Source organism: Magnolia sinica, chromosome 18 (genome assembly GCF_029962835.1).
Source record: "Magnolia sinica isolate HGM2019 chromosome 18, MsV1, whole genome shotgun sequence".
NCBI classification, from domain to species: Eukaryota; Viridiplantae; Streptophyta; class Magnoliopsida; order Magnoliales; family Magnoliaceae; genus Magnolia; species Magnolia sinica.
This window is the reverse complement of record NC_080590.1, coordinates 15,795,664-15,819,234: the sequence shown is the minus strand read 5'-3', so window position 1 is coordinate 15,819,234 and position 23,571 is coordinate 15,795,664. Positions and strand designations below refer to the sequence as shown.

General features: G+C 39.2%; 1 protein-coding gene across 1 annotated transcript; it reads left to right on the top strand.

Moving 5' to 3' along the window:
• The first annotated feature begins 6,520 nt into the window (after positions 1–6,520).
• On the top strand, positions 6,521–23,153 carry LOC131233802 (uncharacterized). Its single transcript, XM_058230601.1, has 7 exons — positions 6,521–6,858; positions 15,418–15,881; positions 19,430–19,544; positions 19,848–20,531; positions 21,566–21,640; positions 22,545–22,661; positions 22,815–23,153. Exons 1-7 carry the CDS (start codon positions 6,559–6,561, stop codon positions 23,064–23,066), a joined length of 2,007 nt encoding a protein of 668 aa, XP_058086584.1. The 5' UTR covers positions 6,521–6,558; the 3' UTR covers positions 23,067–23,153.
• The last annotated feature ends 418 nt before the right edge of the window (positions 23,154–23,571 follow it).

Below are 23,571 nucleotides of genomic sequence, written 5' to 3'. Positions count from 1 at the left end.
ACTCGGGCGTAAATGGAATTGGATAACGAGCTATTTCCTTTATGTGTTTTTGATTTTATGTGACAAGCTCACACCTCGAAACTGAGTGATCATACCCGGTATTGGATGACGATCCATATCGGGTTGATCCTCATACATTTAGGTATCATATCGTACATTTGAAATTGTTGATTTGTGAAATAAACGGGTAACATCTAAATTTGGATCAAGGGACACTTGTAAGGAATCGCTACGTGTGGCAACGAGCCACGTGATCCAGATAAGGACTTGTGATATAACGTCGGTATCCTAACTTCGCTAATATGCTGGATGAATTAAACTTCGCTAATATGCTGGATGAATTAAACTTAATAATTACTCGACTAACACGATCATTTATCGCATCGCATTATATTAAAATATGGCGAAACAGGTGTTGAAGTCGCATGTTGAAGGAGTGTTGTCATTTGCGAACCAGGTGATCAGAGTCGTGTGTGAGGAAGTGTTGTTTGGAAAAGGCATGCATCATGTCATATCTTCATATGCACATTTAACAAGAGTATTTAAAAAATATTTGATTTCTTATTTATCATTAATTGCACTGATTGTGTCGATAACATGTGTAACTTAAAACTAATGGCACCACTGAGTTAGCTACTCACTCCCACTTGAGACGGTGTTTTAAAATACCAACTAGAGGTATTATTGATGCAGGTACTAGTGAGACCTCAGACAGGTAAGCTCATATCGGGTTGTGCCAACGTTGTTATGTTTTGAAGAATTAAATGTAAACTGGAGGCTTTACACTTTAACCGTCTTAGGTATGTATATTGTGGATTGTGGTTTGTATAATCCCATTTTGGGCGATCATCACAATTGGAATTGTATTTTTAACTCTTAGCCCTATATTTCTAAATCTATTGTTATCTCTACCTCGCTTTGAATCCGCTAATTCGAATTGCGCAACACTGATTATCTATGTGTGGAATGAATTTGAATCCGAATAAGGACACATGCACTCTCATTAGGTTAACACCCGAGAACTCGGGATCGGAGTCTTTGTACTCGGGTGTTGATTTTCAGAGCGTTACACTACCACCCGAGCAAAGAGTAAGAATCTCATCTGGTGAAGTTGGTGTTGTCGAACCGGTCGATTCAAATCAAATCTTAATTCATTAGCTTGATTTATGTAATGCTTTCAGTATCCATGTTCCAAATATAACTCCTTAAGATTGTTGAAAAATATTCAAGAATGATAAATTGGATATTAAAATATTGAAAATGGATTTAATCAGGCTGAAACACATTGAATACGATGTTCTTAAAGAGTTATTTGCCCCTTCTTATCTAAGATCGTTGATGGGTACGTGGCAAATCTCTTCCTGGACATGACAAGCCTAATAAGTTTCGCGTGCATCAATCATGAAGAAACTCATGTAGGAACTCATTTAATACAATCTTTTCTAGTAGATTCTGATTTATAGTCCTAACTTGTTGGGAAACAGTAGGAGAAAGTTTTCATTGAATTTATAAAGCTGACTGAGTCAGGGTTCTGATTGACTTAGTGAGTTGGATTGTGAGTTAACTAACTGAGTCATGAGTTGAACCATCTGGTGAAATGTGTTTGGAGCTAGAGAGAAGATGAGACTTGTTTGCTTATATGATTGTTGGAAAACTAGCTATTTATAATCATTTTCTGATTGCTGAAAAATTAGCCATTTATTACTGCATGGTCATAACCATTGCATGTTCGTGAGGGAGCAACCACTCTTACAACACGTGCGAAGTGAAAAGTGCACCAACTAAAACTACATTGCCCTCACCCCGCTCCGGTGCAGACCGCACTGGAGCTCGCAAACCTCCATGCTCCCTCAGGTTTACCCAACTAGTAAACTACACCATACCCCACTTATATCTTCTTTTCTTTTCTCTTTCCCAAACACTATGGGATATGAAAAGTAATTTTCACCATTTAAAAAACCTTATTTTATTTAAAAAAAATAATTCTTTTTATATCTTATTAAAACCAAATACAACACATGCACCTGCATGTAGCCTTCCCTTTTCCCTCCGTCCACATTCTTTTATCTCTCAACTCTCCTTGAGTCTCACCTTTCCTCTCCGTATGTCCAAGAACCACGCCTCCTAGTGTCATCCTAATACACTGCATAGGATATTAATGTCTCACCAGTAAATGGTCTTGATCATGGTTTTTAAGACTTGAACTTAGTAAGATCCGGTCCCATTTATGTCATGCCTTGAAATTCGAATACTTGAATAGGGTATTTGGGACCGAATCCCAAGTTCATGAATTTTAATAGATTGATATTCATTACAATACACATAATTCCATCAAATTTAATAGATATTCAGAGTAATTTAAAAGGAAAATACTATTGAAATAATATAATGTTTGCTAAATTTAATTCACTTAATAGTTTTTTTTTTTTTTAATGTATTGAAGTTTGAAATTCAAACTAAACCTAATTTGCTGAAAAAAGAAAAACTAATAGTAGATGCTCGCCTGCTCGTAGTATTAATATTTTGTATCTGTGAATTTTTATTTTTTTTAATAGAGTGAGCACAACAGCCCAGTAAGATCATTTCTTACCCAAAATTTAAAATATTAAGATTATATCAAATTTTTGTAAACAAGAGGGAAAATTATAATACAGATAATAAAAGAACATGAATTTAAGTACTATAATCGTAAATATGTTATGCACATAATATTTTCCATGAATTCTCATAAACAATATCCGTCATCTCTTATAACACTGTACCCAAGTGGATGGTCACATTGCATTAATGCTCACGCACCGATACTTCGTGGTGAGGGACCCACATATGCATTAGCTGGTCAGATTGCTGCTCCATTTGTACCTCTAACATATGTCCGTGCACACAATTATACGTATACGCTGTACACAAATGAAACTTTAAAGGATCCAGTAGGTTATAGGGTCTTTCACCCAAGCAACACAATCGGCTTACTTGTTGGCTTTAGGATTTTCAAACCAATAGACACAATCACCTTACTTAATAGCTTTATGGTCTTTCACCCAAGGGATACAATCGCCCTATTTGTTTACATTACACTCAATATATCCATCTCAATGCTTAGTGAATATTAAGATGAATCATCATTTTACAAACGAAATTTCTAAATATCAACGTAAAGCTACCTTGGATTTATTCTTATGCTTTTGCTAATCTTAAAATAATATTCCCAATTTACTATAAAAAATCAATAATTACTTGATTTTATTCTCAAAATATAAATTTTTATTTTTAATTAATAATTTTAAATATAATTTTATTGAAACATTAATAACTAAAAATTTTAAATACATTTTTAAAAAAATTTATTATTATTAAATTTAGAAATTTCTAAATTTTGATAATGTATATGAAAAAAATTATTTTAAATTCTAACTTTAATTAAATCAAAATTTTCACTTAAATCATATTTTTCATATTAACCTAAAAAATTATTAATTTTAATTTTATTCATTAAATTCTAATATTTAAATTTTATTTAAATTATAATCTAAATTTTAAAAATAAAATTTTTGATTATTCTAATATTAAATTAAAATTTAATAAATTTATATAAACAAGTATTCTTACAATTAAGGAATTAATTTATATTTAAATTTAACTTTTTGTGAAACTGATTTAAATCAATCAAATTATATTCCAACAAATTTATTAAATAAATTCCAAAACTTATGAATTTAATTAGTTCAATAACAATATTTATTTAAATTATTAATTTTTAAAAGTTTAGAATTAAAAATTAATTTTTAATTTAAAATTTAAATCAAATTATGTTTTCAATAATTTATTAATTGAGTTATGTTTTATTATAAGATAAATAAGATTCAATTTTTTTTTTAATAATTTGAATATTAAATTAGAATTATACTCCAAATCAAACCAATTTAATTCAATAATTATTTTAAGGAATATTTCAAAATTTCAACAATTAAGCTAAATAATTAAATAAATCTTAATTGAAAAAATAAATAAATCATAGCATCAATATATATATATATATATATAAAAGTAATTTGAAACTAATTTAAAAAATAATATTGTTAAATTTTGGAATAAGATGCATAAACAATAAACCAAAAATTTTAAACTTTAGGTTGAGAACATTGACAAAAAACTTTGAGAAGGTTTTTTTTTTTTTTTCACGTTATACTACTCGAACCTACACCTATGACCATATTTATAATAGATGCGTTCAATCGTACACACATAATTAAAATGACTAAAACACATATTAAATACATACATTTTAAAAACACCTAAATGTATCTTTAAATGACATCTCTCGTGATAAAACATTTATTCCCTCATTAATCTTAACAATGGACTCACGTGTGTATGATGTGACGATTGTGGTACTTAGCAACATATGTATATGGTGTTCATGTGTGGGCAATGTATATATAGGTATACACATGAAATCATTGATGTACAATAGTCGCTTGATCAAATGGATGGTTGATGGATCAAATGGGTGGATGAATCTGGTTAACGGATGGATTTTGAGGTTTTATAGGCAGTGATAATTTTATGTATGAATTTAATGGTTGTATGTTGTTGGTCTAAGTTATTGAATGGATAGTTAACTAATCTTGTAACTTAGACATTTTGTAATAGCTAGGTTGTTAAGTATGATGGACGGTCTAGATTATTGATCACTGATCCTAATCACGTGCCTTATACTTTCTAAAAACCACACACCCATGTGACTAACACATGTAGGTGTGTTATTTGTTTTATTTAAAAAGACTCTTATAACATACACTTTAATTTAAAAGGAAACGTTGAATGTATGCTCTTAATATATATTCATGCTACATGTATATAAACAATTATGTTGCATTAGTGAGTTATATCATAAATAGGGTGGACAGTTGTTATATATTTGATTGGTCGATCATTTAAGCTATGAAAGGACAAGTGAATGAGTGATCACATGCCTTAATCGTGTGTGGGGAATGATAAGGTAGGAAAAATGCATGAGTGTGTGGTGAATGGTCACATGTGTGTGTGTGTATATATATGTTATTACAAATTAACCTCCGATCACTCCCCGACTCCAACAAATCCCAATTCAACTTATGACAAAACGAGCCCATTCGTGCGAGTCTTTACTACCGGCTTGCTTGATTCCTGAGCTATAACACATGCAAAAGGTAGGTTTCACCTGGAAGGGCCTCATATCTTGTAAGAATGCCTATTCTCTTATGAAATAACTCATTCATTACATACTTGTTTCTTTGGGCCATCTTAAAACATGAGTAAATCAGGTGTGGCCCCTTACCACACCAATGGTAATGCTATCCTTTCCATAGGACCCAACTTGTTGTATTTATTCTACGTTCATGCATCCCATCCATTTTAGCAGATGATTTTCGGGCATGTGGCCAAAAGTAAATCGGATTCAAATCTCAGCTACCATGTCACATAAACAGTGGTGATTAACCATTAAAAACTTTTTCTAAGCCACGTGTTTTTGGATAAGCTGATATTTGTTTTTCCTTTATTCAGTTTTTGTCACCTTATCAACGGGTTGGGTTACAGATAAATGTTATAGAAACATTAAGGTGAGCTATAGAAAGATTTTAACGGTGGAGTGTCCTATAATCACTGTATATATATATTTTTTTACTAGTGTGGTTTACCTGAGATTTAGATCTGTTTTACTTTTGAGTTAATTCCCTAAGATGATATGGTAAAACGGGTGAACGGTGTGGGTGTAGAATACATATATCAAGGTCGGCCCACGGTAATGGCCGCATATGATCCGTTCCAATCAGATCATACTTACTCTGGGAGACGGATTGGCTACTCACCCTCACACCAGCCCCTGGCTGATGGTCGGTGCTCTGTGGGCCCCACAATGATTTATGTGTTTCATCCATTCCGTTCATCCATCTTTATATATCATTTTATGGCTTGATAAAAAAAACGATAGGGATATAAATCTTAGGTGGACCACACCACAGGAAAATAATAATTATTGGATATCCACCATTAAAATTCTCCTAAGGCCCGCTGTACTGTTTATTTGACATCCAATCTCTTGATTAGGTCATAAAAACCCAGATGAAGGGAAACAATAAATATCAACTTGATCCAAAACTTTTATGGCCCCAAAAACGTTTTTAATGGTCAACATTCATTCAACACTGTTTCCTGTAATGTGGTCCACTTGAGATTGATATATATCTCATTTTTTCTTTTGTACCATAAAATGATCTATAAAAATAGATGGACGGCAGGGATGAAACACATACATCATTGTGAGGCCCACAGAGCACCGACCACCGGCCAATGGCTGGTGGCAGGGGGAGCAGCCAATCCGTTTCCCTTACTCTGGGCCAGGGCGCTTGCAGCGTAGGACCCACCTTTTGAACGCCTGCGATCTTGTCCAGAATTCGAGCATTGGTTCGTGTTGAAAAATTTTCCTGCACGAGGGCCCGCGCATCGCACGGTTCTAAAGTAGGAGCATTGGAGGTATATGGGTTGGGGGAAGGAAAGGAAGGGCAAGAGAAGGTAATGGCGAGCGAGAAGCGAAGCAGTAACCCATCGGCAGAGCAGAGAAGTCGATCGGTTTTCGATCTCCCTTCCGATTTCTTCAATTCATGTCGGCTTCTTTCCGAAAGTGGCCGCGCCCTTTCTTCCTCCGCTCCTTTGGAAATCTCTGCAAGCGAAGAAGAGCCCCTAAAGGAAGAGGAGGAAGAGAAGGGGAAGGAGAGAAAACCAAACCCTAGATTGTCCTGCAACACCTGCAAGGCCGACTTCGATTCCCTCCAAGACCAGCGCTCCCATTTCAAGTCTGACATCCACCGTTTCAATGTATATCTCTCTCTTCTTCTCTCTCTCTATGCAAGCTGGGGCCCATGGTTTGGTCATCCCAACAGTTGATATCATGGACCCCACTGTGGATTGCCCATGCATCAAAATTCCCCCTGCTTGGGAGATGCTAGTTGTATCGTATTCTGCCCCTTGATTGATTGAATCTGAAGCTTTGCTGTATCCTTTCTCTGGACTGTTTATTTGCTGATCACCTATTGAAGGGTTAGAATTCCTTCAATCCGGGGGATCTTTTGATGCGCGGACTATCCAGTGGGCCCATAGTTTCAACCGTTTCGATCACTGAAAAGCTGGGCCTCATCTGTGAAATTGAAAACCTGAACAGTGCTGTGCTATCTCTTGTCTTCGCCGTTGTACAGTACCTATTTTGCTTCCCTTTTTTTTGTTCTTTCTTTCTTTCATTTTCAGTTTTCTATTATCAGATGGGAAGGAAAATCTCTGAGAAAAAAATATAGGAATTTGATGTGTTTTTACAATCTTTGCTACATCACCAGATAAAGCCTTTTGCTTACCGTCCCTCATCTTTAGGAATTCTTTTATCCATAACTTAAGATTGGGACATTCATTCAAGTGGGGTGCGCCCTGAACAATCTCTGTGTCAACCACTCATCATGTGGGCCACAAGTGGATGAGGATAATGGATGGATTAGAAATAGCAATGATGAATGGTCCATGTATTGACCCGACATGTGTGAGCCAGCTGATGAGTTGACCATCCTATTTTTGTCCAGGGCATTTTCTCTAAATTAATTAAGCATTTTAGTAACCAGTGGGCCAAAATTTTATGAAGAGAATAGATGGTTAAAAGAAGTCAGATGACCAACTGGCTATGTATTCAATGTACACATGCGCACCGGCTGATAGGTGGACCAGCCTGCTCTTTTTTCCAGGGTATGTTTTCTGTGGACCCTGCTTAATGAGTCCCGGATACTGCAGATAGGTGCCGCAATGTCGCTTGTGCTACGAATCATGTCAGCACTTCTCTAAATTAAGTAAGCATTTTAGCAAAGAAAAAAAAGGAATGTTCCTAGAACCTACCAGTCTTATTCAGATACTATGTTGTTTTGAAGAACAAGGATAGTTGTTGTTTTACTGCTAAACAGGAGCAAGCTTTTGAACTCTATCACTTTTCTTGGACCACCAGTCTTCCATTTTGGCAACTAAGATACTACTTGTTTGAATGGTATGTGACATGTTGGATTTGTTTTAACTTTTAAGGACATTACAATGTGGTACTCTACCTGTATCTGCTAGCAAACTTACTGTAAGGAACATCCAATTGTCATGACTACATTACGTTTATTATAGTCTATATGCTCACATGCAAACCACATTTTGAAGAATATCAGCCAAAATGTCTATGTTACCTAAGAAGGGTGGCGAGTATTGAGTATGGCAAGTTAAAGAGTTTGTAGAATATGAGTACCTAAAGGGCTGTTTGTTTTACAAATTACCACAGTATGGTAACATAAATATGTAATGATTATAAATTACTTTGAAATACAAGCCTTGTTAGTGAAGTTTGACTACACCATATGTGTGTTTGATTCCCTTCTCTCGTGGTCTTTAATGGAATTTTCGAATGTGTGGTCTCCGGTCTCCAATAGGCGCAAGATCATAGCGTACCCCCTTACAATCCAGATCCTGTTACACCAAATGCCTTTCCCTCCCACGGCTCTGCGTCTTCCAACTTTCCTGATTATCGGACAACAAATTTATTTGAAACCACACTGCATGGAGATGATACCATGCAAGCGACGAAGATCCAAATGAGGGTATGTCATAGGGTACTTTATCTTATTCTTTAAGGGCCTGTTTGTTTTACCCACTACGTCAATAAATACACGTGCCATCATAATGATGGTGAGGAGCCGATGTTTGGAAGATAGGGTTGATAACGCTGGTCAAAATGAACTGAATTACAATGATACTTTTTCAGTGTAAGGGTTAGGTTCTAAAGTAAATACGAATCAATTTCCATTAGAAACGAAGAGATGTCTTCAACTTTTTAGTAGTCCACCGGTCTACCAGCCAAGTATGCACTCCTCTAGCTCCTTCAGTTCGCCTACACACACTGTAATCTCACCAACACCGGTCCGCCTCCTATATCATCTTCCTATTCTGGCACTCTCATACCACAAGCTATCATACACGCACATCTTATTCAACTTCCTCTGCATCCTCATCCATTTATAGCATCTTATGTGAGAACCCCTCTATTATCTCTACTTGGATGCCGATTCCAGTGTTCTGCCATTAGGGCCTGTTTGTTTTTTAAATTACCACGATATGGTAACATGAATAGGTAATGGTTATAAATTACTTTGAAATGCAAGCCTTGTCAGTGAAGTTTGACTACACCATATGTGTGTTTGATTCCCTTCTCACGCGGTTTTTAATGGAAGTTGCGAATCCGTGGTCTCCCGTCTCTGGTAGGTGCAAGATCATAGCGTACCCCCTTATAATCCATATCCTGTTACAGCAAATGCCTTTGCCTCCCATGGCTTTGCGCCTTTTCATATTTCTTGATTATTAAACAACATATTTATTTGAAACCATATTTCATGGAGACAATAATGTAGGGGCATTTTCACACTGGGCTTGAGTGGGGTCTTGTTGGATACAGGGGCACACTTGGGGTGGGTGACCCATGCGATTTGGGGCCCATGGGGGAAATCTCGTGTTTGAGACTCCTTACCAGGGGTGAGTAATGCGCATTTCACATCGGGCTCGAGTGGGGTAGCCTGTGGGATGCGGGGACAAACTTGGAGTGGGCGGCCCATGTAATTTGGGGCTCACAAAGGGGGTTTGGCCGACGTCCTAAACCCATGAGATGTGGAGCCTGAGCTCTGAGATAAATGGATTAATTCGCCATACTCTAACAGTTCGAGCTTTTAGAGCAAGTGGTTAATTGTCCTGCATCAAATTGGTATCAGAGCAGGAGGTCTCGTGTTCGAGACTCCTGACCGGGGGTGATTAATGCATGAGCATTTTCACACTGGGCTCGAGTGGGGTCGCCTGTTGGATGCAGGGGCACACTCGGGGTGGGTAACCCATGCGATTTGGGGCCCACGGGAGAAGTCTCGTGTTCGAGACTCCTTACCAGGGGTGAGTAATGCGCATTTCACACCGAGCTCGAGTGGGGTAGCCCGTGGAATGCGGGGACACACTCGGGGTGGGTGGCTGTAACGCCCTGAAAATCGGGAGTCGAACATAGACTCAACTCCCGAGTTCCAACGCATCACTTATGTAACATAGATAATGATAATTTAATGTTGTCCGTGTTAGTGCATTAAAGATGAATGAGATTAAGCCAAAACAGCATATCACACTCCAGAGACGAATAAATTTACGCAAGCGGAAGACTGTGATTGATAAATATAACGTATAAGTTGTTGTAGATCTCCAGAGCGTGAAATGTCACCAGTTTAACCATATACATGTATACTCCCAAAGTGATCAAAATGAATATATAAGTGTTTTCCAAAATACAGAACAACAGTGCAAGGGCATCTAGTCAGTGTCCCTGTAGCCCCAGCGATCAGGACACGGCTCACATGAACCCGCCCGATAACTGCATGTAGGAGAACGCTTCCTCGTCATCCTCGAAGTCTGGCTCCGCCTCGTAGGCATCGCCATCACCTGCAACTAAGATAGAGTCTGGTTGGTGTTTACAACACCGTCCCGGGATGTGGGAGTGATTGATCAACTCAGTGGAACTATAAAGCAAAGGTTAACATGTTATCAATTCAATCAAGCAGTAATGATAAAGCAGTACAACAAACATGTTCTAGATACTCTTGTTAATGCAAGAATGATATGCGATAATGATGCATGCCCTCGCCTGCACTCCCTCAGCGTCTTCATCTTATGGCGCGCATGACAAGCACCCGAAAGTGCTCTTCCTCGCCAAAGCACATGCAATACGGTGCATGCTCATGTTAGCCAATACTTAATTAGATTTATTCATACAACAGTTTTGAGAAGCTAAGGTACCTCCCTTGTATCACTTCCCAAACAATGATCCATTCTAGGATCGTCAGTCCTAGCTAGTCTTATACGATGTTGTGGTTCTATGTCGCTACAAAGGGCTCGTCACCTGATCAGTTTAGGCGTAGTTTATACTCTAGTTGCTACAGAAAGGCTCGTCGCCTCAACGCAGTTTCAGAGTATGCTCGAGGTCACTACAAAGGGCTCGTCACCTGATTAGTGTAGGTCAACAGCTCGAATACATTGTCCCATACTACTGTATTCGACTCACGAGGCAGTGTTACTCACTGGTCACTACGGGGAGGTTCGTCGCCCTAGCGTAGGCTGACAGCTCGACCACGGTGTCCCATATCATCATGTCCTGCTCATGAGTCTTAGCGGATCGAGGTACCAAGGTTAACGGGGTTTCCACTGGTGAGTTTGGTACCTTAGGTTCAAGTAATAGCGTCCATATATGGTGAACATACATCGGGTCAATTGGGTTACTTGACGAGCTCGACTGGTACGAGCGTACAGCGAGATGATCGACATGAAGTGCGTAAGCATTCCGTGTGGCCTAACCACTGTCGACAAACTCCGTACGACTCAGATTCCTCGAACACATCTGTTGTGGCGAAGCTAACTCAGCCACTCGTTCGGGAACCGTTACCGATAGCCTGGACTACGTAGTAGTCCCAAACGCATGTAAATATAACAGGATAACACATGTGGTAGGCATATCAAAGTTAAACAATTAATTCAAGTAACGTAACCAATTGAACATTTCACAAAATACAAGGTAAACATACTTTGCACAAATGCATTTCATGCTAAATCACACAAATTTAATCTAAGTTACATGAAGGGATATATACACATAGCTAAGGTAGTTGAGAATCTCACCTCAACACCTATATAACATACACTTTACTAAATATTTACTCATCCAGACATTTTCACAAACACTTAGACTACACACATCAACATACATGACGTATGTTGATCACAACATGTATTAGGGCAAATCCTTTCACTAAGGAGTTGTCACGAATACAACACGCATATATCCACGACGGATAATCATGGCAAGCAGGGATTCAAATTCCATACTCATTCAATCATTTCCACAAACACTTAGACTACACACTTCAACCTACACGGTACAACTCAGTTATAAGCTATATTAGGGCAAATCCTTTCATAAGGAGTTGTCACGAATTCAACAATCACATGTTCACAGTGAATAATCATGGCAAACACAACCAAATTCCCGACATATCCCGTCATTTCAACTTATACATGGAATAGCCTGTATTCAACATAGTTCATATATAACCGTAAAGCGAGGAAAACAGCGTATCTAACATGTGAAACGGCAACCCAGTCGGTTATAAATCATTAACCGACATTGAAAGCCTTGAAAACCATAACCTATACGTTTATAGTCCGCACCTTTTGCCGGTAAACTCGTAACGGATTCAGTTTGAACACTCCGCCTTCGTCTACGGCACAACGGCAACCTATAGTATGGAATAGGTTAGCTATTTCATCACATACCCTATCTGAATCCCTAAAACAGATTAGGGTTAGGATTTCTTACCCGAAAACGGAATCAGAATTGCCGGAATAGTGATACGGTAGTGGCAGCTTAGCACGTGGAACGGCGAGATTGAGTCCCGAGAACAATCTCCCACACACTCTCTCTCTTTCTTTCTTTCCTTCTCTTTTCTCTCTCTTCTCTCTCTAGCGTTTGCAAATTCGTATGTGAAGGGAGAGAGAGGGTTTAAGGCCCTTATATAGGCTCAAACGTGAGCTCAATGGCCCCAGGGCCATGATATACTTATGTTATAGCCAAAACCCATCTGTTTCGACTCAACGGAGCCCTTCTGAAGGCCCCTTTTCTGCATGTGGTCGGACTTAAGCTCCCTGACATTGGATCTAGGTCAAGTTAAGTTTTCGGTCTGATCGGATTTACAGATCAACCGCGGCGGACCAGTTTCAATTCAATGGTCACCTGTACTCGATCAGGGCCACAAGAGTACTGACATGGGTTGAAAATTTTTCCTGATCCGAGGGTGTAATTGAATCAGATTCTGACGGTCTGAATCCTTAGATTTGGCCCGCAAGTGAGACGACTTAATTCACTTAAGTTTCAGTTCTCTTTCTAAAGGTATTCGCGTTTCTCATACACTTTGCTCTGAGCTCAAGTTATGCGGTTCTGGATACTATTAGGACTTGATTTCTGAGGTGGTAGTCAAATCCAGCAAGGCGGTCATAACCGTATGGTTTCGTCGTAATCGGACTTTCGACGCGCGGTCCAGGTCCGATACGGAGTTTCGGTGTGCTCCCGAGAGCAACTGGGATTAGAGATTGGTCCTAAGTTTTACGGTAATGTAGCGGTAATGATTCTGTACGTTTTGGGTCTTGCAGATCATATTTAAAGTGATTAGTGTTAATTTCACAGGTACTCTAGTTTAGCACTAACTAATACTCGCCTAATTTCTAAAGGATTTGGTCCTGAGTGATTTCTGCCTGAGGTGAAACTCGGGTCTTTGTACGGATTTTTCTGAGACGTTACAACGGCTCATGTGATTTGGGGCTTACGAAGGGGGTTCGGCCGACATCCTAAACCCATGAGATATGGGGCTTGAGCTATGAGATAAATGGATTAATTTGTCATATTCTAACAATTCGAGCTTTTACAACAAGTGGTTAATTGTCCTGCATCAGACAATGCCATGCAAGAGAAGAAGATCCAAATGAGGGTATGTCGTAGGGTATTTTACCTTCTTTAAGGGCAGAGCTCTGGAACCGTCTTGTGAGCATTCGAGATTTAATTTCCGGATAGAAAGAATGGAGTGGTTCTCACATAAAGCATTATAGACAGATGAGGATTTGGAGGAACGCCGAACCGAATGTGAGTGTACAATAGATGGTGGTATGGGGGTGTTGGAGTGGGAGGATGAGATGGGAAGCGGGCGAACTGAAAGGGCAATATGAGCGTTTATGGGGACTGTGTGCTGTGTGCGTAATGCGGCTGGTCGACTGGTGGACTACCAAAATGCCAAAAATATCTATTCGTTTCTAATTGAAATTGATCATTTTAAGTTGGGACATCGACATTTACATTGACATAGTGTCAATGTAATTTGGCGGATTTTCGCTGGTGCTATCAACCCTTTCTTCTAAATGTCGGCTCGTCGCCATCATTATGATAGCACTTGTATTTATTGATGTATTGAGTAAAACAAACAGGCCCTTAGGGAAGGGTAATTCTTTATGCATACCTCTGTCTTTGTATCCGGGTATCCAACTCAGATGCTCCACTTTTATGAGGGATATGGGTTTCATAGGAAAACATCATACCATTTAGTTGCTTGACCCTCAAGGATGCCTCTCAGGCCTTGAATGTTTAAGCATATTATCAATAAGATTTTGCACGCTTTGTCTTCAATTGATGTTGTGTTTTCCATGTTCTTAGAGTTGTGAATTATGATCTGGCAGATCCAATTGCTCATGGATGTGAACTGCAAACTATCTGTGTATAGGGAATCTGATCCCTCCACTCAGTTTTATTTCATCACCCTTTTCAATGAAAAGTATCCTCTCTTCTCATTTACATCATGACATACCAGCAGCATAACCTGGTTAAGAACAGAACATTTTGCTCTTGTTTTTATATATATATTTTTTGTTTTTTTAAATCAACTGTTAATTGATAATAAGTATATTATACTACAAATCCATAAAGACTGTCGATACGACAAGAAAAAGCACAACCAATCAACAGATACGATAGATTGAAACGTCCTCCTATGCAGTCGGCCTTATAAGATATTTGATGGCCTATATCCTTTAGCCTAAAAAATTGCTCTATGTCCCTTTTAGTCCATTCCATCAGAGAGCAATGGATGATCTCAACAATATTTTGAATGCTGTTTCTTTGCTGTTCAAATCACTTCTGTAAGTTCTACATCACTGCCATTGAAATTACTTCCCTAAAGATCTGCCTGCCTTCTGATGAAGGACCTGCTGTACCCTCAAAAAGATCTATTGACTGGTGAGGACATCGCTTAACATATTCCAAAAACTGCAAGGAAAAGGCCCAAACGGCTTGTCCGATCTCACAGTGAAGAAATAAATGGTTGACATTTTCTTCATCACTCCGAGGCATGAAGCAAATGATAGGTTGTGCAGAATTCCTGTTTTGCAAATGATCAAGTGTCAAGATTTCCTTAATCACCACTAAAAAGCCTTTAATGGTTGCTCTTTACACACCCACACCCATATGCACGCATGCACACTCTCAGTAGTCCAAAAGGGGATATGACTTTTTGTTTTTGTTTTTTAATTCTACTAAGAGTAGAAGCCTCTCAACTGATCACAAAAAAAGAGGGAGAGAGTAGAAGTCCCAGAAAATCACAAATTATTTTTCTCTGTTCAAGCCAAATGCAGCCTCAATGTCATACGTTGTAAATTTATTACAGTTTATGGCTATTTTTATTCTCTGCACATTGTGCTGTGTGTTATAATTTCTTGGCATATATTTACTAATTAGCCTTTCTTTCTTAGGTCAAGCTGAGTCTTGCTGGAAAGGATACTGTGAAGGAAGAAGAATTCGATGAGATGACTGGTGAGTCTTTATTCAAAGATTACGATATATCGAGTATATCAGGGTCTGAAGATGAGGTAGAGAAGGTATCCTGTTCAAGTGCTGGTGTATTGAGAAAAGCACAGGAAAGCATTAAACAGAAATTATTTATCCGTCTTCAGTCAGGAGATATAGTCTCTGTTTGGAAGTGTTTGCTTTTGAATGAGTTGGAAGATCCCTTGTTTGAGAATAATAAAATCCCCAAGGAGAATACTGGATCTATTCCAGGCTTGAGAGAGGGGGAGTTTGTTGAGAGATTGAACCATTTGATCCATGAGCCGCGGGATAAAACACATTTGAGGATTGTGTTGCTTGCAAGCGGTGGGCACTTTGCAGGTTGTGTCTTTGATGGGATGTCTATTGTAGCTCACAAAACATTCCATAGGTTGGTGAAATATCTCCTTCAATATTTTTCCTGTGTTTCTGTAGAAGTTTCCTTTGGAATAGACCTAGAGGATATTTCACACGGGCGTCAAGAGGTGCCTCACATGTTATGATGTTTTCATTGAATTCCGTTGCTTTTGAAGTAGAATTAGCTGAAGTGTGTGCGTCTCTGGAAAAGACCAAGAGGGCGACATACTTCACATGAACTTCAAGAGGGGCTTCATATGATATGATGCTTTCATGATATTCATTTTCTTTTGAAATAGAATTAGCCAAAGTGTGTGTGTGTGTGGGTGGGTGTGTGCGTGCGTGCAAACATGTGTATTGTTTTTTTGTGTGTGCGTGTGGGTTTGCGCGCACGCGCATCTGCCCACAACCACATATATTATTTATTTGTGTGTTTATGGGTGTGTAGGTATTTACACATGTATATGGACAAACACATATTGTCTGTTTGCATTCTTTAAACCAGGCCATGCATATGTATTTATACATCTTCATTTTTCATTTGAAATTGAATATTCTTCGGTGAGTATAATATTTTTATAGGGCATTCTTGAAAAGAAACTTCAAGTTTTTGTAAGCCTTATCATTAACTTACTATGTTCATATTGAACCATTGCTTCCTTTTGTCTTCATTGGCATGCTATACTTTCTTTCATTTTGCTAAAGCAAAATATTGAAGGACATTGGTTGCTGGAACTTTAGTTAAATCTTGGAAAGACTCTTATTTTACCAATTATTGCCAATTGTTAGTCTTTTTCCTCCTCATTTCAGTCTTTATCTAGAAGAACGAGTTTAGGTTAGTGTTCCAAAACAGAAGATGTATGGATGTATGCACGTAATTATGGATGCTCTTTAAGGTCACTTCATTTTTAACAGTTCAAAATAATATTAATAATAAAAAGAATCTTGACATACTTGTTTGGCAATCATTTGAGTTCATAATTTCCTTCCTATGGAAGGCATGCAAAGTTTTACGTGCAAACATATCTAATTATGCAAAATACTATATTCACTGAAATTCTGCTCTTGACTTATTTATTTTGAAGGGTGCAAAGAAAATATATTAAAAAGGCAAGAAGCCAAAAGAGAACAGAGCAAAAGACAAACAAAAACAAGAAAAAGAAACAGAAAAAAGAAGAAAAAACCTAAAAACAGCTATACAACTCGCAGCAGGACAGACAGAAACCAGTTAAGATTGAGGATCGAGGGAATAGGTGGATTGTCCAAGAGATTTAGACCATTCACCCATTCCCGAAGATCCCAAATTAGTTGATTTGAAACTGAAGAAGAAGAGGAGATGTCTCGAAAGCATTGATTAGTTCGATCTCCAGAGGGCCCAAAGGGTAGCCATCACTGCTAACTTCCAGACAACTCTCGAGTTCCTATTGAAGACTTGGCTGTTCCAAGCGAAAAGGAGAGAGGGGACCGAGTCAGTTATCACCCAACAGACTTGGAATCTTCTGCAAATGGGCCGAACTTCTGCGGCAAAAGGGCAGAGGAAGAGACGAGGAATGGTTACCGCATTCACCATGCAGAGAAGGCAAACATTTGGGAGAGCCAACCCATGTCTCTGAAGGTTGTCAACAGTTAGAACTCGACCCCTGGCCAACAGACAAATGAAGGCTGAAATTTTAGGTGAAGCTTTATAGCCCTAGATGAAGGGAAAGGAGCTCCTTGCATTGGACGGGGTCCTCGAAGATGGAGAAAGGGATTTTGTGGATAACTTGCTGGAGGGAGAGAGTTTCTAAGACAGCCAGTCTTCTTCCCCGGGAGAAGGATGGATGCCTTGAAGGAGCTGAAGGAGATCCATCAACACTTCTGACTCCTTGTCATTTAAATCTCTTCTGCACGGGGAACACCAGATTCTGTAAACAGCTTTGTTTCTTGAAGGGCAACTATACTAACTTTTAATTTAGGAAGCATATCTTTAACCTGCGCTTTTTTTTTTTTTTTGTCCTGCTGCCTAGGCCTCGAACGTTCCAAGAGAGGAGCTTCATGGACCAACTTACTTGCCCCTTCGTCCTGGTTTGGAAATGTAAGAGGAGCCAACCTCATAGTTGACCGATGATTCGAGACTAATGAATTCCCTCCAGCCATGGGTGGATTTGGTAGATCTTTTAGCGTTCCGAGCAGCAAGGGTGCCTCTCTTCTCTATGAACTGCAAAAGAGCTATCGTCTTCCTTTTTCTCTCCAAAAGTCATACCACCAGACCAACGGAAATCCATGAGGCCTTCTTTGACTCTCTAGGGATCCTTGCATTTAGACAGAATAGATGTAGGACCCCCTAGCAGAGCTGGAGAGGAGGCCTCAGGGATGGAAGAACATGTCGTGTCTGCCGGAAGAGTTTGGATTGGAGGAATGATCATGATGGGTCGATCATTAGCAGGAGGGAGAGAGTCAGGAAGAAGCGTCCTTGCTCTTTACTTATGCTATAAATATGCCTGAAATGGTTTAGTGTGGAAGTAATTGGTACCTATATAACATGGACCTTTTGGAGTCGGATATACATATAAACAGTGTTTACATTTTTACTTTATATCTTAATTCAGAACTTAGTTGTGGGAGCGTTCTAACCAAGGTACTGCTTCTGCTTCCACCACCCTCCCCACATCCTCAGTATTCACACTTAAAATTCAGAAGTCAGAACTTACCATTCCTCTCCTTTGCTTAGCTGGTCTAGGTAATGGCTTCACACTATTTGAGGTTGAGATTTGACGAGTTGGTGTCACCATCATGAAATAATTTAAATCTGAGCATGCAGAAATCTGTGAATAGTAAAAAAATGTCTATAGATATGATCGTATTTAAAAGATATGCATGAAACAAATGTAGAAGAGAAGGATTGAGAACCATTTGGATGCCTGGCCTGCACGTACATCTGGCAAGGGAATTTCCTAAACCAGAATTTCCTTATCAAGTAGGGTAGATATGGGTTCCAAGAAGCAGTAAGTTGTGCAATGAAGCTCATGTACACGCCATACATGTGTCTGCATGGTACATAGGTGCAAGATCCAATCCATCCATCATGTTTGTCCAACCTTGTATATGTTTTCCCAAATAATAAATCTGGCCCACTCAGCACGTAGGTCCCAATATTGGAAACAGTTGGATGGATTAGAAAACTTTTGCGAAAATTTTCAGAGCTGTGCATTTGTTTTGTGCTCCTGTCCAGTGGAGCATTCTATTCTTGGGCTAGGGCATTGATATAGTGGCCATGTTCCCATGGATGGATAGGATCTTGGACCTATCACGCCATGCTGGCACATATGCGTTGTGTACATGAGGGTACATGCGTCATGCGTGTGGGCTTAGTAAAGCTCCAACTTTGTATGGGCCCAACGATTGCCAATTTATGTATATATTTCCACCAATGGTACAAAACATGTCATTTTGATCATCCATGCGATATGGAGCCAAAATGGAAAATTGCACCCATCACTTGTACCAATTTGCTCAAAGCTGTTTAGTATTTAGTATAATTTGATGAACACAATTTAATTGTTTTCCTCTGGCGTGGGTTTTTACTCTGTTTTTGGTTTTTAGGTACGTGGTTAGGGCAAAAGCAGGCAAAAAACAATCGTCTAAAGATGCCACTGGAAAAGCTGCTAATTCTGCAGGATCTTCTCTTCGCCGGTATAATGAAATTGCTCTAAAGAAGGTATTAATCATTGGTTGATTTGTATGACACTTGCTAAATATAGTATGGCCTGACTAGATTTTGTTGGTACTCGTCTTTCCAACTTACAATCAATATTTACTTGTGGCGTTCGGAATATCATTAGTTAACTGATCTGTGTTTACTTCGGCTATTTATTTTCTGATATTACTTTGTCACTTCCTAGTTTCTGCACTTGAATTTTGTATCATGATTTTCACCTTCTGCTATTTTACTCTTAACACTGTTCAATATGGCCCACTAGATTTTCTGATAATGATGACAGATTTTCTTTTATTGCTGTAGGATGTGCAAGAATTACTCGCTACATGGAAGCCCTATTTTGATGCTTCCTTATGTGTTTTCATCTATGCTCCTTCAAATAATCGTAAACTGCTTTTTGATGGGGAAAAGCCACACTTTTTTCATCAGAATTGTGCCATACAGAATGTCCCTTTGACAGTACGCAGGCCTACATTGAAGGAAGCAAAGCGCATATATAATTATCTGACAAACATGGTCTATGAGGTTGATGAGAAGCAAGACCCAAATGTAAAAGAGGATTTGCTGTTATGCGCAAGTGATGTGGGTAAAAACAATCAAGAGTCGAGTGAAGAACAGTTGAGGGATCGGAAGAAAAGTAAGGAAACCCCTGAATCATGTTCTGATTGCCCAAGTTTTTCTGGACCGTCCATGTCTGCAGAGAGCAAAGTCATATCCACATCAGTTTCCGCAAATGAACCAACAGCTCTACATGATGCAGCAAACTCCGGCGATGCACAACGAACTTTAGAGCTTCTGGAACAGGGTTTGGATCCATGCATTAAAGATGCAAGAGGACGGACACCATATATGCTGGCAACAGAGAAGGAAGTGAGGAACACTTTCAGACGGTTCATGGCTTTGAACTTGGATAAGTGGGATTGGCATGCTGCCAATGTGCCTAGTCCTCTGACGAAGGAAATGGAGGAATCTCAAGCAGCTAAGCAAGTAAGATTAACAGCACCCATGCTTTCTATTTAAACACATGCATCAATGAGGGAACTGTGTGGCGTAGGGCACTTCATGCCATTACTGTGACACAATTGAAACTGGTATTGACACTTTGACAAGAAATTCCATGGATAAAAATCTTCTGTTCAGTAATGAGTGGATCTTTTTTTTTTCCTTAATATATTAAAAGATAAGGCCTACAGTTTTCTTTTAATACTAGAAAGGATCGTATTTGATCATCAGTTTAGGCCATAAAACATACTGTCTTGAGAATGTGTTCTCACTCTAGCTTCAACGCCAAAATTTTGCATCTTTGACAGAATGGATGGAACTTTCCTTCTAATTTCTGACGTTGCATTAGCAGCAGAACACAAGCCTGCAGTTTCTGATCTTGGAAGAGTTTTCCCTGAGTTTTTGGAAATGGCCCTCTTTTCCTTTATGGAAATGTCCCTCTTTTCCTTTGTGGAAATTTCTTCCATGGGGTGGTTGGTCCCGGGCAAATATTTGTAATCTTGCCTCGCACTGTTTTGTACTAGGCTTCTGGTTTAGGAGCTTTGTCATTTCCACGTCTGCAATCAGTGAATAGGCATAGCTGCAACTGGGAAGGTGGTTCTTCTTCAACTTGTTTGATATTTACATGTATAAAAAGGTGAAATTTTTTTGCTAATTTTCCAGCAGATCTGTATCACCGTCTTATCACATTTTAGGGTTTAATTGTTGGGAATTCTACCCAATATAGTAGCCTTTCTCATTTTCCTAATTGCTTGATTTCTTTCTGCAATAAAATCGTTACTTATTAGTTATCACAAATGAAAAGTTGGGAGGAATTATGCATGCTGTATTGATATTCTCTTCAAGTAGTCCTGAGTAAAATCAATTTTATCTGTGAGATAAAGCTATCTAGCCTTGCTTGTTCGTCCCTCTGTAGGGTGACTTTCTCATAATGATTTGTTTTGAAATGTGTCTGGAGATATCTAATTCTACCTTCTTTTTTTTGGTTTGTGTGTGCGCCCGCGCGCATGTGTGTGTAGGCGGAGAAAGATGCAAAAAAGAAAGCTAAATCAAAAGAGTTGAAGAAACTGCGCAAAGCAAAAGAAAAGGCTCAGGTGTTTTTTCTTTCCCCACTTTCAAGTATTCTTGATAATTGCTTTAAAAAGCACAATTCCTTGTCTGATGATGAAAAAAGAAGAACAGGCTTTATTTGCTTCAAAATATGAGAGGTGTGTGCTGATAAATAAAAAATAAAAAAGTAAAAGGAAAAGAGGCAGGTGATGAAGCAATAACTTTTAAAAGTTGGATTTAAATGGCACAAGACAATAAATATTGAGATTGATCTCATCTTCTTCCATTCATGGGGCTCCCAATGATTTATCTAGCGAACTATTACCACCTGTGAGCTTTTGCCATGGTTGCACGAAGCATGAAGCAAAGCCGCAACAAATTTGGGTACCGGAGTGAAGAAGTATCTGTTTCAAAGTTTTAGCAAGTGTCAACAACTAGGAAGCGGGAGTGTGGGTCTGAAGCCTGATTCAAAGTAGAAGGGTTACCTAGTTAGAAGGACTGTGCAACTAAGCTTCCTGGCCATGGCTGGGTCCAGACCTTGGTTGGAGGACGAAGATAATATCCAGTGGGCAAACATTCCATTTAAGAGCTAACCCCAAAGTGCTGGGAGAAAGGGCATGATGATATTACTACCATTATTTTGAAGTTCGTTATTCATAAAGAAGCAAGCTACTGGACTCGTTGGCAAAGAGTTTGATCTCGGATTTGCTTATGACAACTTTTGAAAGCATGATTTCTTGTCCACTGATGATGGCTGGAGTCGATGCATTGACACAAATGTCTAGCTCGAGGCACCTAGTAATGCAAAAGGAGAAATCTTCTTGCCTCCTTTTGGCTTCCAGCTGAGCAATCCATGCATTTATTATTTTTTCTGGACCCACACCTTGAAAAGATTTTCATTTGGGATTGACGTAGGTTAAATAAGAATGTTGGACTTGGACTGTGCAGGCACAGGTTGCACCATCCCAAATTTCTTCAGCAATTCCGCATGGTCAAGGGGCAAGTGCGGCTTCAGTTCTTAAAGGGCATTCCCAATCTAACAGTGTGGCAACCATGTCCAAGGAGGTTAGGCTCAATACCACATGCACGCACATGTGCACACAAACATACTAGAAAAGGCACACACACACACCCAAAAAAAAAAGTCCTGTGCTTTGATGCTGCTTAGGTTTGGTGACGTTTTGAATATCCAGACTGAATTTGAACCTCTATAATCAGGAGGCCCTGGCCGAAGAGAGAGAGAAGAGAGCAGCAGCAGCCGAGAAGAGAATGGCAGCTCTCAATGCCCTTGCGGCCGGTGCAACGACTGGCACGAGTGCCACTCCAGTTCAGAAAGGCGAAGGAAATGATGTCAAGTGTTCATGTTGCATGGCTTCCTTGGCTGGGAAGGTACCCTTCCACAGGTACAATTACAAGTACTGCAGTACCTCATGCATGCATGTCCACAGAGAGATGCTGGAGGATGGATGATATAGCTTTTCCATTATGTGATGGTGGGCCATTCTCATTGCATGTATTTAATTCCATTTATTTATATAGAGCCTTGGGATTTTATTATGGTCGCTCCTACTTGTTTTGATCGAGATTGTCAATCTCTGGACCACCACATGGATGGGTGGTGTTCCAGAAGAGGCCAAGAGAGTATGTTGGTGAATGTTGAAAGGAGAGTGACATGCATGTGGGAGTTGCCAAAATTCCACGTTCTTATCCTCTCTTTTCAAGGGGACACCTCCGCATGATGGTTTAATAGGAATTTTAGGCCACCATAGGCATCGGCAAAGGTATGGGATTCCATACATGCTCGCCCATGATTTGGTGATCCAAGCTGTTGTTGTGGTGGGCCCTACTGGGATGGGGATCGCCCTGGAGATCTCCCAGATCTGAAGATCCCGTTTTGGGGGCCCACTAAGTGGATGGTTTTAGAGAGGGAACTTCAGGAAACGTAATCTCAATGGAGCAAAGGTCAAATGTTGAA

Excerpts from the sequence above, each read along its gene's own strand:
- LOC131233802 (XM_058230601.1), top strand. The coding sequence starts at position 6,559 with ATGGCGAGCGAGAAGCGAAGCAGTAACCCATCGGCAGAGCAGAGAAGT. Across the intron at positions 19,545-19,847 it reads ATGAAATTGCTCTAAAGAAG|GATGTGCAAGAATTACTCGC; the intron begins GTATTAATCATT and ends TTATTGCTGTAG. Across the intron at positions 20,532-21,565 it reads AATCTCAAGCAGCTAAGCAA|GCGGAGAAAGATGCAAAAAA; the intron begins GTAAGATTAACA and ends ATGTGTGTGTAG.